At 37.6% G+C, this 15,500-nt stretch overlaps 1 protein-coding gene across 1 annotated transcript in view; it reads right to left on the reverse strand.

Annotated features, from left to right (window-relative positions):
* Positions 1-15,500, reverse strand: part of ARFGEF3 (ARFGEF family member 3) — a 119,964-nt gene that overhangs the window by 83,668 nt on the left and 20,796 nt on the right. The window contains exons 3-6 of the mRNA XM_012650498.1: positions 14,383-14,451; positions 6,391-6,513; positions 3,156-3,198; positions 890-968 (exon numbers count right to left, since the gene is read on the reverse strand). Of these exons, the coding sequence (XP_012505952.1) occupies positions 890-968; positions 3,156-3,198; positions 6,391-6,513; positions 14,383-14,451 (314 nt within the window). The remainder of the gene's footprint in view (positions 1-889; positions 969-3,155; positions 3,199-6,390; positions 6,514-14,382; positions 14,452-15,500) is intronic.

Consider the following 15,500-nt stretch of genomic DNA (forward strand, 5'->3'; position numbering starts at 1 on the left):
CATGTTTCCAGCAAAGTGAGAGACCTCAGTCATGTCTGCAAATAGACTATTTCTCCTAACTCATTTCTGTATTTAAAATTCTACAAGTATGTTTTCTGCATTATCAAATGTTCTAGTTACCAATAAGTGATGGTTTAATGTGTCTTTCATAATTCAAAGGGCACTTTAGGTTCTTACTGTGTTGTAGAATTTTGCAATTCACTACATATGGAGCTAATAGAGACATTTCATCCCATCTTGAAAGTCTGTTTTTTGTGTTTATTTTTTTTTTTTAATGATCTGGCTTTAGTGCAGATATATAAATTGTCTTATTAACTGACTACATGGAGAGTTGGGGCAGCAGACATCACCTAAATGAACTCTTATCATTGATAAAGCTGGCATGCAAAAATGGAAAACTATATAAAAATCAGAACAACAAGCTTTTTTAAAAGATGTGTGTGTGAGCTCATAGGCTCAGGGAACATTGGAAGAAATAAAGAAAGATCACACAGTCCAACCTTGTCTTTGACAGAAGAAGAAAATGCAGCACAGTTGGAGAAGAGTCATTCGCAGGCACGCAGCTGGGATCTGCCCGAGTTAGGACCAGCCCTTACACCAGCTAGCTCTTAGCCCAACATTCTCCCCACCCAGCTCCATGTTCAAGAGATTAACTCTTCTTTGCAAGGTATTGTTTTCCCATTTTCACATCAGAAAATCATATACTTTAGTAATAGCATTTGGTAATTTGACATTGCCCAAAATTCCAGAATATATTCCTCAGGAATGACAGGTGAATACCAGTGGAGGGAAACTCTTGTCTCTGTAATCTTCAATTTTAAGGAATGCTGTAGAAAAAAGTTATTTCAGAAATAGACCGGATAAGGGCAGTAATGGTTAAGGCACTTACTTTATGGCGACTTGTAGCTTCTCACACAGGACAGTGAGTACAGAGACAACATCATCACAGAGGGACTCTACCGTGCGCCCTTCAAAACAGAGGAGGTGACAGGCATTAGACATCGCAGGGGGCACCACAAGCTCCCTGAACAGTCCGTCCCAGCCTCCACTTTAGATGTCTTTGAGGACTAAAAAGATGATTGATGTTCAGATGTGGAGAAACCCTTAGGCCACTAAAATGATGACAGAAAAGATAAGAATCAAGTATAATTATCCCTTTCTAAAGTAAAAAACTCCAAAGATAGTAAAAAATAATAGATTGTTTCTTAGAAATAAAATTCACTCACACTTAACAAAAGGAGATTTAGCTAATTAAAAAAAAACACAATGGGCAACAATTTTCTCAATATTTAGGCTGGTAGGCTACATATGTGTCCCTCTTGAATTTCTGGGTCTTCTGAGCTGAAGTTGTATTCCAGGGGATAAAATAAGGAAGCATGGAAAAAGATGGACTTTGGAACTAAGAAACCAGAGAAAAAAAGGGCAAAGTAATTCAGCCATCATCTTTACCTACTTTAAGTATTTGTTCAGTGTCCACAGGACATATGGTCTTTGTTGATTATGGAGTGACAGCCAGTATCAGAAAAATAATTTTTCCCTCCAAAGGTGTTCTAGTTTCCAGAAACTAGAATCAAAACTCCCACAGAAGCACTTCGGGGGAAAAAGGATACAATTTGGAACAGGTTCAACTACAGGTCCACAACTTGCTGATTGTGTGAGCTTGGATAAGTTTCAGTTTTGGCAAAATGGGATGAATAATACCAAATTCACGGAATTGTCAGGCCAAGTTAAATAACAAATAGCATTTGTTTTCTAAAATAAAACTCTGTAAAAACCTATAACATGTGGCTAAGAATCTGATGAATGTATAAATGAATAAATGACTGGGAAGACAAGGAAGATGGAGAAAAAAATGGCAAGAGTGTAAGAAAGAAAATAAAAGAGGAAGACACAGTAAAGAGAAATAAATAGCTGACGCTCATAATTTAAAATCTTAAATGCAGGGAAAAAATTGAGAAATGATAAGGTACAATGACAAAATATAGTATGAAATAAATAAAACCTATAAGTAGTCCTTAAGCTCAACTTTAGATAAACTTCAAATGAATCCCTCCATCAATTTTTTACTAATTTTTAGAGATGTATCCTTGACCAAGAGGGCTTTGACCTCCTTTTTAGTTTATAAAATCATCCTACGTTAAAGTAAAGCTTTTATGAGAATGCAATAGCCAAAAAGAGAGGAAAAGACAGTTGGAAAACCTTGGAGCATATCATTGAGAGCTTCCCAAGCTGAAAGGATATCTTCTGGCCCACAGCCAAGAACACAGCAGGAGGGAGCTAAAACAATACACTCCAAATGCTTTAGAAAATGACTTAAAGCATTTCTTTCATTTACTCTTTTTATCCTAATTGTGGCTGTTTAGCTGTTCCTCTTTCTTTCTTTCATTCCCTCTCCTTTTCATCTTCTCCCTACCCTTACCCTCTGGTCCCTGTCGTTAACTGGTAAAAATATAAAAGCAAAGCGGATTTTTTCCAATATTTAAAAAAATTATTCAATAAAGTCTGAAATAAAATCTACATTTCAATTTTTTAATCAGATGATTTGAATTTTTCTTATCTCTTTCAGGGGCTAATACTACCAAATCTGTTTTTAAAAATTAAAATGCTTGTCAATTATGCATAGACTTCTATAGTTTTTGTTTTCCTGTGGGTCAGAATGAAAGTTCCTTAACTTGATTTCATCTGCTACTTAAATTGGGCTGTCTGCAAGATTCCCTGTGAGATTACTCAATTTTCATGTCAAAAAATTAGTATTTGACAAACGTAATTCTGGTGCAATAGCACTGTATCATGCCAATCAGGTTTCTGCAACCCTCTATCCTACCCAATTATTCTCACTTTAGCAATTAAGCTTGACTTTGTGGAAAATGAAGTAACTAACAAGCAGCCTCCAAATGAGAGGTATGTGAAGAGTTCATTTCCACTGCACAGTTGGATCAGGAATAGGTGTGGCTGGCATAGGTGAGTATAGGAAGAGAAGGAGGACAACAGCTGAATAAATAATACCCCGTGAGGCAAAGTTAAGCACAACCTCCAAGAGAATGGCAAACTAACCCAAGAGCTCCTTGTCATCTTTACACCCCCGACGCCAAGCGCGTAGTAGGCATTCTCATACCTACTTTTAAAACTGAACTAGTAAAAATCAAATCCAATACCTTGATTCCCGAATTCCTGTGGGACATCCGGGTTTTCAATTATCTAGTAAGGGAGACATACACAGACAATTAGGAAATTCAGGCAAGAAAAATCCTGACTCTTGGACAATGGAAAATTCTAAGAAACAACATGGCATCCCAAGTGCTCTGGGCTCAGCTTCCTTGCCTAAGCATCCTCTCTAGCTCTTGAGAGCATTTCAGTACTCATGGTGGTTATGAGAAAGACTATGATGTCTGGAACTGAGTTTATCAGTTCCCAAAATAATTCACTCAGGAGTCCACAAAATTCCAGAAAGTTTAAGCCCTATGGTGTACTTTATGATTCCTGGGTGCTGGGCTATGACTTGGGGCAATGCCTGCCTAAAGAGGTGAGTTAATTTTACACAGAGAATAATTTATCACAAGGCCACAGTCTATGTTTGGCAACTAATAAATATAGACTCTTAGCCATGAGAAGGATTAGGCTGCTGGACTCCAAAATACAGGTCCAAAGCTGACCACTGGCTAGAAGTATCGTCTTCCTATTTGGTTGGGGAGCAGATTAACCTCTGACTGTTTGACCAGACCAGCTACTCTTGGCTACTGCTGGGTAGATCCAGAAATATCAGGGCAGAGACAGAATCTTGAAGGAAGGGAAAGATGTTTACAACTATTAAGACTTGCTTCCCATTGCAGGGGTAACTCAGCAACTACTGAGCTGAGACTAGGAAGGAAGCATTTATTTTCCCTACCTCCTTGCACCAAGAGATAATAAGGCGTTTTCATGCCAATTAACTATTAGACATGTGAATCATCCCATGGTGCTGATTTCTTTTAAGCTTGTTATAGGTCCATATTTCTACTATTCTCTGTTCATTAATTTGCAAGCTCAGCTGCTTCCACAACATTTTTATGAAATGTTATATCAGTGTCTACCACTCAGCACATGGCTAAATACAAGTTTAGAACAATATTTATAGAGTAAACATATCTGAATCATTTTAAGGGTAGGAGAATCCCTGCCCCCACCCCCTAGCCCCAAACATTTCTATGAGGCAATTTTGCTTTTTGAAGTTAGTAACTTACAATTTAACAATGGCTTTGGTCACCTGAAATAATTCAATAATAAAGCTGGATAATATGCAGGGTTTCCAAGGCTATAAAATCAAAATTGTAATCTGTCCTGTAATCTGTACCCCCCGGTGGGGGTAGGATGGGGAAAGATGTTAGGTTGAAGGTATACTTCATTCATGCTTATGTTTTTGGCATTCTACATTATTTTCCTTCCACTGTATTTGAACCTTCGTAATTCTGAGGCAGCCCATGATGTCTTCCCAGGGATGGGTCATGCTAGAAAATACACACATCTTCAGCAGGTAATGCTGTGTCCCCCAGAGGAACACACAGACTCCTTAGAGCAAATCTTATCATTCCTATGGACCCCTCCCCTTCAATAACTTTTTAAAAAATACCTAATTGGGTCTCCCTTCACCACACATCACAAATGCTGCAAATATTAGCATCCTAAGAATTGTGTTTTTCTGGGACATGGAATCACATCCAGGGGCTGCATGAGTAACAAAAAGGAAATAACAGGAAATGCTAATTTTCCCCCTAATTTGGGATCTTGCCTCCTGTTGGGGTGAATCCAGATGGTCAGTGGTGAGCAGGACCAGAAGGCTGGTAAGCCACCCCATACCCAGGACAGAGGTAGACTGTCCTACAGTATCATCCAGAACTCTATAACTACTTGTTACCATTCTCACAGAAGAACAATGTGAGCTGAAAGGCTGAGGCATTTGACTTGAAACCTAAAACTTTTTAAATGAATATAATCAGAAGCATTTTGAAACTACAAGTTTCATTTAAATGTTTCATTTTTAAGACATTAAGATGTTAATATTATAGCATTTGATCGTGTTGCCATTTAGTAAGGATGGGCTATGACTATTTATTAACGTAAGAATTCACATCTTAGATTTCCATTAAACATACTTTTTTCTCTTAATGTTTTCTATTTATAGATTTTAACTTCTTCTAAACTAATATCCTACACCACCATATTCAAAATCCTAATACAAATGAAATTGTTTTTAACAAGGGTTAAGCTAAAGTAATAAAAATATCTCAAGTTAAAATAATTTTTAATAGAAACTTGGGCTAGCAAACAGAAAAGAAAAAAAAAATCAACATTTATTTTTCAGATTAGTGCTGTTTTTCAACACCAGCTGCCAGAATACACATTAACTGAAACTTGGACTGGGAATAGCTAGGAGACTATTGAGGGGTTTAGTTCTGGCTCTTTCACGGGGAAGCTCACTAATTTTAGATTTCAATTTCATCCCTCTGGGCTTCATCTTCTCATCTGTAAAATGAGGAATAAAAGAATTTGACTAGATAATCTCTAAGGTTCCCCTCAACTCCATAATTTGCTAAAAATGATAAAAATAATTGAAATTAAAAATTACAAATAATTGAAGTTAAACATGAAATCTTAATTTCTGGAAAATTAATTTCTGAGCTCTTTCAGACTATGACTGAGATTTCCTACTTAAAAATATAACTAATGCCATTTCAGAGCATTGCTTACAGACTTTAAAAAGATTTTAATCTGACTTATTACAGAGGCAGATTTAAAAATACAAAACACCAATTTTGAAGAGGAATCATCCTCTCATTAACATTCCCAGAAGATAATATATATAAGCAACCAATTACATTTACATTTTTCCCTGAAATGCTCACTTTAGACAATCTGTTCAAGTTTTGAGCAAAAAGCTCTAGTGGGCTTTGATGACAGAGAACAGAGAAGTTCAGCTTTACCCAGAAGGCTCCAGCAGGTGGGGTGACCTCCCGCCACAATCTTTTAGGTGACACAGAGAAACATATCAAGTCTCAAAGCATATGATGAATTCTATTTATTTTTCTTAATTTCAAATTTACTTCCAGCATTTGTTAATATATCACATTTTAAATGAAATTTTCAATAGGAGAAGTTTTAAAAAATGATTTTAAAAGAAAAGTAAATTTTAAAACAATGACTGAAAAATTATGGAAACCATAAGGAAAAACTCTCAAAGCTTTTGGGGTGAAACAGACAAAAATCTAAAGAGCTTCATTTACGCAAATAAATGTTCTTCTAAAACAAGTAAGCCCTTCCTACTATTTCCAGTAGGAAGCGGCCCTGGCAGGACGGCCACCAGGGCATGGGACTGATGGACACCACCAGAATGGGGTGAGGGTGCCAAGGACTCACCGTATTCTCCTGCCTTTGTCGTAACTGTAAAGTCAAGTCACTCAGCATTTGGCTGAGAGTTGCCCGGACAGCAGTGTTTATGCTACGCTGGTGACAGCTGCATATGTATGTCTCAATGCACACCTGGTAAAGAAATAAGACAGCAACACAAATGCTCTGTAGGTATCAGCTTATTACCAACGTTCTTTGGAATTAACCAGAGAGGATATCAAATCTCTCTTAAACAGAAAGTCAGCCTGATTTAGGACTGGATATTAATGAAAATAACTGAACATATTTAAAATCCCTGGAAATTTGTTTTTAAGCATATCAGAAAAATACCACTTTTACAACCTGCTTTTCTGAGCATCACAGGAGAATGCAAATTTGTGATTTTCAGATTTGCCAAATAATTCTATCTAGAACAAACTCAGGTGGCTGGATATTAATCAGGAAAAGCTCCCTTCGCAGCAAAATAGAATTTATTAACTCCTGGGTTATGAAGTATGGGTATAGGGTTAACAGAATCCTTTCTCCTGCTCTATGAATGAGTTTGACCTTAGGTTAGCTCTCCGTGTTCTCCTGGACATTTGATAGGGGTAGAACATCAGCCGTGTTACTAAGTAGCATGGCTATGGTAACAATGTTTCGTGATTACTAAACTGCATCTGAACTGGGATAACTGTGAATCAATTCTAAATACCTGGTGGGTAGCCACAGGTTTGGGCTTCCCTGGGTGCAGTAATTCTTGCAACTGAGCATGTCCTCTGAAGCAACTCTGCAAGCTCTGCTCATAAAATTCAGAAATATTGGTTTATGTGGGACATGGGGCTCCTAGGCCTAAGGTGACTCTGCATTCACCGAGGTGGCTCTCATCTTGCACCTACACTGTCATTTGAGAGCCAGAGATTATTCTCTGGACAGTTGCAAAGACCCCTATGAAAGATAAATGCCTAACATTTTCTTGCTTGTGTTTCCTGTCCTGTGTCCTACTAAGTGAATATAACACCAACTGTGGTCTCTTTGATTCTTCTGAGTCTGAATGTCTAGTTGAGCATAAAAAGACTCCCTGGTGGCTACTGCTTGGAAAAATCCCAATTTTATAAACCCCATCATTTGATAATGATGATGCTAAAAGTCATGACTTTTCAGATTTTATTGCCTATAATTCTTCTGGAAGCTACAGGGATGGGCAAGACAGTACATGCTTTAAGTTTGCCACTTTTTTTTTTTCTTTCGGTAAGGCATTCAATTTTACAAAGCATATTTAGACACACAAAACCAAAAAGAGGCATTTAATGTACCTAAGTTATTTTTCTAGGAATAGATTCAAGATTATCTAAAATGAAAATACAGGCTTCTCACCTAAATGACAAATTTAATTTGATGTCTGACAAACAAGACATGTGAGAGACTAATAAATGTTAATCTTTGTACTGGTTCCTAAGCTAGGAAGTTTTCTGCATACCTCGCATTATCTTTTAGTAAAATTAACTAGTTAAAATTAAACATTTTTAAAAGTTTAATCTATCTCCTTTTGAATGCTTAATATTTTAAAGGAACATTTGAAACTTAAAACCGTATTGGTAAAAAAAATAAACAAAGACAATCTTCCCAAGTTAGGAAAAAACCCCGAAACCTGTTATGTGAAAGTTGGCCTAGATTAATTCATTTCATAGTTTCAAAATAAAAGCAAGTTACAAAATATTTATTTTTCATAAAACTATTTAGGGCATGTGAATTTTAAATTCATTTTCTCAAATTATCACGGATTATAATGGATTTGAAGGTAAAACAATTTATGCATACTTAGGAAAAAAGTTGTTTTAATCCTGAAAGGCTTCTACTTTTGCATATGATAAAATAGTTTAAAAACCTTGAAAATATATCTAAATGAGTGCAGTGTTTCACTTCGATGAAACCAAATTCTGCATCATGTAATCAGACACACTAGTACCACCTGTACCTTGTAATTTCAGTTTTCTTTAAATCTTACATTTTCCCAAGAAATCATTATAACTGTTGATCTCTAAGCACTGACATTATAAGGGGGAATTTTAAGTCTTAAAAGCATTAACGATGAATGTTTAAAAGCATCAATGATGATGAGTAGCTATTTTGAGAACTGAACTACATACACACTTAATATAAACTCTCTTGAATATGGAGAGCCATCCACTATGCGACCTCCCTTAAAAATTACATCAGTCACTTTAGACTCATGAAAGGAATCACACATGAGGAACTGGATTTTATATAACACAGTGCTGTAAACAGACAACTATATCTTTTTGAGTTTTAATGTTTAATTGTTAGTACTAGATACGTAACATTGAACGTGATATTATAAGAGGCATTTTATTAAAGGAAAAGGTGAGCATGTTTACTCAGAAAAAAAAAGTATTAATCTAAGAAGCCCATTCTGTTCAAGTTGGGAGTAGAAATACCGGATATGACAAAAGGATATCCTGTTGAATATAAAATTACCATGTATTTGATAATATCACTACCTTTAGGTATTCAGAAAGAAATGCTTTATCAGCTCCCCTGACGTCTTCTAAAAAAAGTTTCTTAAACCTGTTGTAATAATAATAATAAATTGGTATCCTAGTAAGATTCACAGAACTAGAATTTCCATTTTAAACCTGTCTACTGTATTGAAGACCAATGACTTTTCACTACGTGAATGTTTTTCTTTTCTACCTCTACCTTGGGGCAGTACTAAAATGAGTACTGAGTCAGAGAGGCCAAGAGAATACCAAGCCCAAAGGCAGGCCGAGTTTCTGGGAAAGGGCTCATCGGTTTCTTCTTTTACTCTCCCCAATATTCATTCTACCCCCTCACGCCCTTTGCTTTCATAATGCAGAACTGACACCTGGAAAGCCTAGTCCCGCACATCTGCCGGAGGCTTGAAGTGCCAAGTCAAACACCTTGTGACAAGCCCCAGGGCTCTGATCACAGGGAACATACAAAGACCCCAGGCAGTGAGGAGACTTAGAATGGACACTTTGATCATTGCATGCATTTGCGGACAACCAGCTTTACAACATGCTAAATACAACTGAGAGCAAAAACACAAATGGTTAAAGAAGCAAAATAAATCCCAAAAGTAGAAGGAAAAAGAACAAGAAAACACAAGTCTGCAGGCCATACACAGGCAGTAAAAATTTCACATCATTGGGGAAGTAGGCTGATAAATAACAGTATTAGGTTAAAGCCAGGGCAGAATCACTAAATTACTAAATATGAAGCAGCACAGTGGAACAGAGCAGATATTCAATATATATTGGCCAAAGCGATCACGAATTTTAAAGAAGATGCCACCACAGAAATTTGCTTAGCTTTATAAAATATATGACTTTTACTTTGTTAAAACTGTACATTTTACTTTTTCTTTCCAGTCTGAATGGGGTTATTGGCACAGCTTTGTTAAAATACTGTGTAATACTAAGTGATAAGTTCTATAAAGAGAAGAGCTAGTATATTTATAATTGGAAAAATTTTATGGAGATGAAAAATAATGTATGGTGATAAAAATAGAAGGGATCAGAGATTAAGCTACAAAAAAGCAGGAAAAAACACCTTCTGTACGGAGAAGACTATAAATGCTTATTGATCACATTAGAACCAGAGAAAATTTTGGTTATCACCGTGAATCTAAACTCTGTGATGAATCACGGTAACAAATGAGTTACCAGGGCTGTTTCCTAGTCTCTCCTTCCTAAGACAGGTGAACAGCTGTTAACATGTGGGTATGTGACAGGAAACACCTCATCAAATGGGTCCTGCTGATGCAAACACACACACGCACAGAGCGAATTGAAGTTTTATTATTCCTAGGAAATATGTGTATAAGTTAGTTTGATCACCTTCTTGGGTAGTGAAGTTTGCTGCTTTTCCTTTTGGGTCTCAACTCAAAAGGAAATTTTGTAAGGTGCCAGGCACACATGAAAACTGATTGTGACGTTCCTCTTTCTCCTCCTTGTTTTGCTTGGCCCAAGTTGGCATATTAAAAGGGCTTAAGACACCTTAACCCATCAATTCCTGCACCTTCCCAGGTGCCTTCTGTTTGGTCTACAGAAGATCTACTGAGACCCAGCCTCTGCCCCACGAACCTGTTTAAAATGAGATAGAGAGATCGCACATTGCTGTGTGTCTTTTAATATCAAATAAGTTCTTCAAGAGACATGCAAGACAGAGGTTTTTAAGGAAGAAGTTGAAATTTCTTGCAAAAGCAGCACTAGCTTGCTCAGCCCATCCATCAGTAAGTAGTTTAAGAACAGACGCCCCAGAGGAGTCAAACCAGAATCAATAAAGAGACTGGTGCATGGAGAAGAAAAGAAAGGGTTTCAGGATGGAACAGAGAAGCTCCTTAGAATGGGATTCCTTACTCTAATGGTATCAATTAGTTTGAAGTAGTTGTCCTGCTCCCTTGGCTAGTTTTCTTGCCAGAAGGTGGGGCAACTCCTCCCAGTCTTACAGAGGACAAAACATAGTAAGACGCTTCCAAGATAAGTAGATTCGGGCATCTGTGTACTTTTCTTCTGGATAATAACTGGAGACTACCTGTTTCTTAACACGTTGAGGTTTGTCTCAGAAATAATACCATCACGTCAGAGTAAAAAAAAGTATCACTGAACATTTTCAGAGTTATAAATCAGCCCAAATGAAAAAATACTTTAGTGACAACTAGAACTATTGAATCAGAATCATTAGTGGCAAGTCTTAATCTTCCATGTTTTTAAAGCTCCACTGGGTAACAGGCAGAACTATTACTAAGCTCCAGATCCTCTGATGATAATATAAAGCTCAGAAAAGACAAACTATTAATATGTAAAGATATCTATGAAAAGTGGCATATACCTAATGGCCACTTGACTCTACGGTCACAAAAAAAGTGAAATGTATCAATACTTAAGCTTCATATGTAAAAACACCACCTAGCAATTATCTAACTAAATGCTTCAGTGAAGGTCCAAGGGAATAAGACTTCAAAGAACTTCAGTTTGTTGCCAGTATTATCATGGCAAGATTCTATAAAGATTTTCTAAGACTGAGTCAAGAAGCAATATAACAGAATGGTTAACAGCACATGTTTGAAATATAAAAAGTCTGGATTTGAATATGTAGCTATAGAAGCTTGGGCAAGCAAATTAACCTTTGCTTGGGGTTCTCTATGGAGTTGTGGTAGAGAATAAAAGAGAAAATGCATATATATAAAATGCCAGTTACTGCCATGCCTTAAGGACTCAATGACTCATAGCTATTATCATTACATTAAGCAGTGTTTTAGAATGGAGGGGGAATGGATGGGTAGAAGGAGTGAAAAAAAGAGGTCCCTGAAAGTATGAATCTTAGAGAAAAAAAAACCCAATGGTCTTTGAGACAGATTTTGCTTGAACCTGATAGCATGCTACAGAATTGAAGACCGAAAGTTTCCATGAATCAATAAGATCAAACCAGTAAATACGCACTTATAAACTAGGCTTTTTGCCTTTGAGAAATCCCATAGGGGAGCCTTCAGCGGGCAAGAAAATATGTCCTAAGTCTTTCCAATGAAACGACATCATTAACCACCTTCAAACTAGCTTCAGAGAGCTTCTGGCTATGGCTCCACCTTTTCCTCTACCCTATTCTTTGGCAATATCTACTCCTGCAGCTTTTTCCTACGTTAAGGTTACTTTCTTCAGAAAACTCAACATATCTGCTAATCTGGGCATAATATTAAGAGAAATCTTGGGCTCAGCTTTCAATCAATGAAGAGGATTATGCATCCATATGGAGTTCTTGTAATGACTGACCATGAAATTGTACAGAAAACACTTGTTGGATATTTCATAACAGTTTATTTTTAAACCAGATACTATTTCTTATTCTTCTTCTATCACAGAGGATGCTGTTCTAAAAAGACTTTCATTATTGCAGTTTAATTAAGCAAGTTAAAGTTAGATACACAAACAAAGGCTGTCTTCTTATCTACATTTTGTGAACTTAATGATCCTTTTATAGTTTCTGCAGTATCATGGGGAAATAGCCTCATTTTTCATACTTAAGTACACATCCCATTTCCTGATCAACAGGTTTCAGGGTAAACATTATTCTTGAGTAATAAAACAATGTATATAAGAGTAAGAAAGAAAAACTAGATTCTTTCCTAACCTTTCCATAGGAGTTTTAAATGGTTTCTTTTAAGGTGCTTTTATAAATTTTTCTAATGATCTGAAAAGTGGCAACGGCAAACATTTAACATTTACCATGTAGCTGGATGTGCACTAAAAGCTTTTTATATGGATTGTATTTTTCTTGTCTAATTGGCACAACCACACTACGAGCTAGGAACTACTTATCGTTTCTTTCAGAGAGCAAATATGAGGTGCAGAGAGGTATCCAAGGCAACACCACTGGGAGGTGGTTGACCAGGATTTTTCTCCAGTGTGACTTCAGAGCCCATTCTTTGCACCACTAAGTTCAAATGCCTTTATCTTTATATCGTTCTTTGGCTAAGATTTTTTTCTTTCTTCTGTTTTTCCTTTTCTGGTTTTGGAAGAGACCACCATGTTTTGATATTGCATCCTATCTGGGCAGGGCGGCTGAGTCTTTATTCTGGCTTCCAGATTCTCTCAGTGAACACCCTTCACTTGTGCGAACCTGGCCGGGGGGGCCCGCCAATCAAGAAATAAAACCTGAAACAATCCGAACCCCCGTTGAAAAACTGGCTCCTGTGAGGATGATACTGACAACCTACTTCTCCTCTCCACGGGTAGCGTGGCGCCCCCTGACAGGCCTCCCCTCCTCAGGGCTGTCTGTCCCCCTGCTCTGGCTCCATCAGCAGGGGCAGCGGCTTAGCAGTGACCCGCTGCACTTCCCCTCTCTTCCTTCAGATGGGCTAACTAGCCTCTCATAAGCCAATCCTGCTGCTTGCTATTTTCAGAAACTACACTGTCCTTTGAAAAGCGAACTTGCAAAAATTAAGAGCACTCACAGGTATTTCTTAAAATTCGATTAAAAACAAATACTGATAACTATTCCATTTTATTACTTACACAGAGTACAACATATAAATGAGTTAAACAAAAGTGTTCTTTATATCAATACATATGTAAAAAGTAATTTATGTTGTAGTGAGAGGTCAACTGATCAGTTGCTTGCTTTTCTTTTGATAGACACATACATTTCTACATGCTCAAAAATAATTTTCACTCTTTAATACCACACAAGTCCATTAGAGGTACATGTATCTGCTACTATAAATACTACCCACAAGTGCTGATAATTAGCCCTTTTCTCCATAATTTCAAAATTCAGAAAATCATTGCCTCTATGTGGTCTGAATGTGTACTCTTATCAGAGTATACAAATCCTGAAGATATTCTTTTCAAGAAACGGAATGAAAATTATTCTAAGCATATTAAAATTCAGCTTTGAAATGATGATGTTTCTAAAAGCCAAAGGCATATGCCAGACATTTAGAAGCCAAGTTTTCTGTTGGCCATGTCCTCGGCAGTGCTGGAAGCACATGTTACTCTAGGCTGCAATGTGGATTGACAAGAGAAGGCTTTTCAATGATAGCTACAAAATGCATTCGTCAGGGTTTAGGAGATGGGGATGGGATTTAATCAACAAACATCTCCCTAAATCTCATCTGTGGTCTCTTAAGAAGCATTTCTTAAAATCAAATGCTTTTCAATTAATCTTAGGAAAAAGGGACTGAGAACACAATATGCCTGGTTAGAGCAGGGCAAGGAGAACTGGCACTGTTATTCCCACGGTTAAGGCCTCGAGTTCAGCAAACACAAGCATGCAGGGCCCCACGACACACGGCTTTATATTAGTAACTAAGGGTGGTGGGCCACATAGCATGCTTCCCATGGATCAATTCCTTAGTAGAAATTCCCCACGGTCGTAATCAGGGAAGGGCTCACCCCACTCCTGGGGCTCGGTTCCGCCCTGATATCTACCCCAGTTAGAGGAAGGCAGCTGCGAGCAGGAAGCACAAACACAGGCAGCACTCACCTCCGCGATTTTCAGCACGGCACTCCCATTCAGGTCAAATGTCGGGGTGTAGGTGACACACAGTAAAACCTTCAACAAATCGGAGGTGAGAGATGAAGGAAGAGATACAGGGTTAAAAATTGAGATATAAATTTTTGTTTTCCATGCCATTCGTGTAGCCCCGTTTTTATGATTCCTTTGCTATTTGCTTTATCTCATGTTTCTTTCTATCCCACCACTGGCCCCTAATTTGTGGCCATATCCTAATAAAATAGAGACTATACTTTAAAAAGCAAAGGCTGCTAACCTCTCTCCACGGAAAGGACCACTGGAAGACTGGCCAGAAACAGCATTCCTCAACAACTCCAGGAAGTCTGTCCAAGAATACGCAAAACCTAAAAATAGTTTCTTACTAGTACTAATTCAAAAAATGGCCAGGCTCAATGCCTTCACATGAATTATCTATGCTGATGTTTTACATAAGTGTTGTTATTATTGTCCCTGTTATAGTCATAAGAAAATGAAAATTCGGAATGATTAAATACGTTGCCGAAGGTCACACAGATTAAGTTGTGGAGCTGAGATCTGAACTCAGGTAATCTACTCGATCACCAGGCAATACCATGCTCGCTTCTTCCTAGACTCAAATGTCATCGTAACTTTCTGTTCCTAACCCCTTCCCAAATCCACATGGGATCAGACATTCTTTTATGGCATTTTCCCCTTCCATCTTGCAATTTTCCCAAGAATGCTACACAGGGCTTACTGATTCCCAAAGACATACAGACAATGGGCCGATGACATTTGCAACATCTTTAAGGACTATTAAAAATTTCACTTTCGACTTGTAGAGCCATTAGGGAACAGATCAATAAAAGCCCATGACATTTTAAGAATTGCTTCTAATTTTGTAGATAAGAGGCCGGACTTTTCCCCCTCTTCACTTGGCTTCTGACTTTTCTTGCTGCAGAAAACAGACATAAAAGCGCTGGCGTCCGCTCCTTGATCTCAAACCCAGCAGCATCCTGCCTGCAGCATGGCCTGCCAGTGGCACCCTCCTGAGGATTTTTCTCATCCAATTCGTGAAAGTGCAGTGAAGCGTAGCAATTTACCTAATACAGGATATACACCTAATCAGC

Source organism: Propithecus coquereli, unplaced genomic scaffold, assembly GCF_000956105.1.
Source record: "Propithecus coquereli isolate 6110/MARCELLA unplaced genomic scaffold, Pcoq_1.0 Scaffold329, whole genome shotgun sequence".
Classification (NCBI taxonomy): Eukaryota; Metazoa; Chordata; class Mammalia; order Primates; family Indriidae; genus Propithecus; species Propithecus coquereli.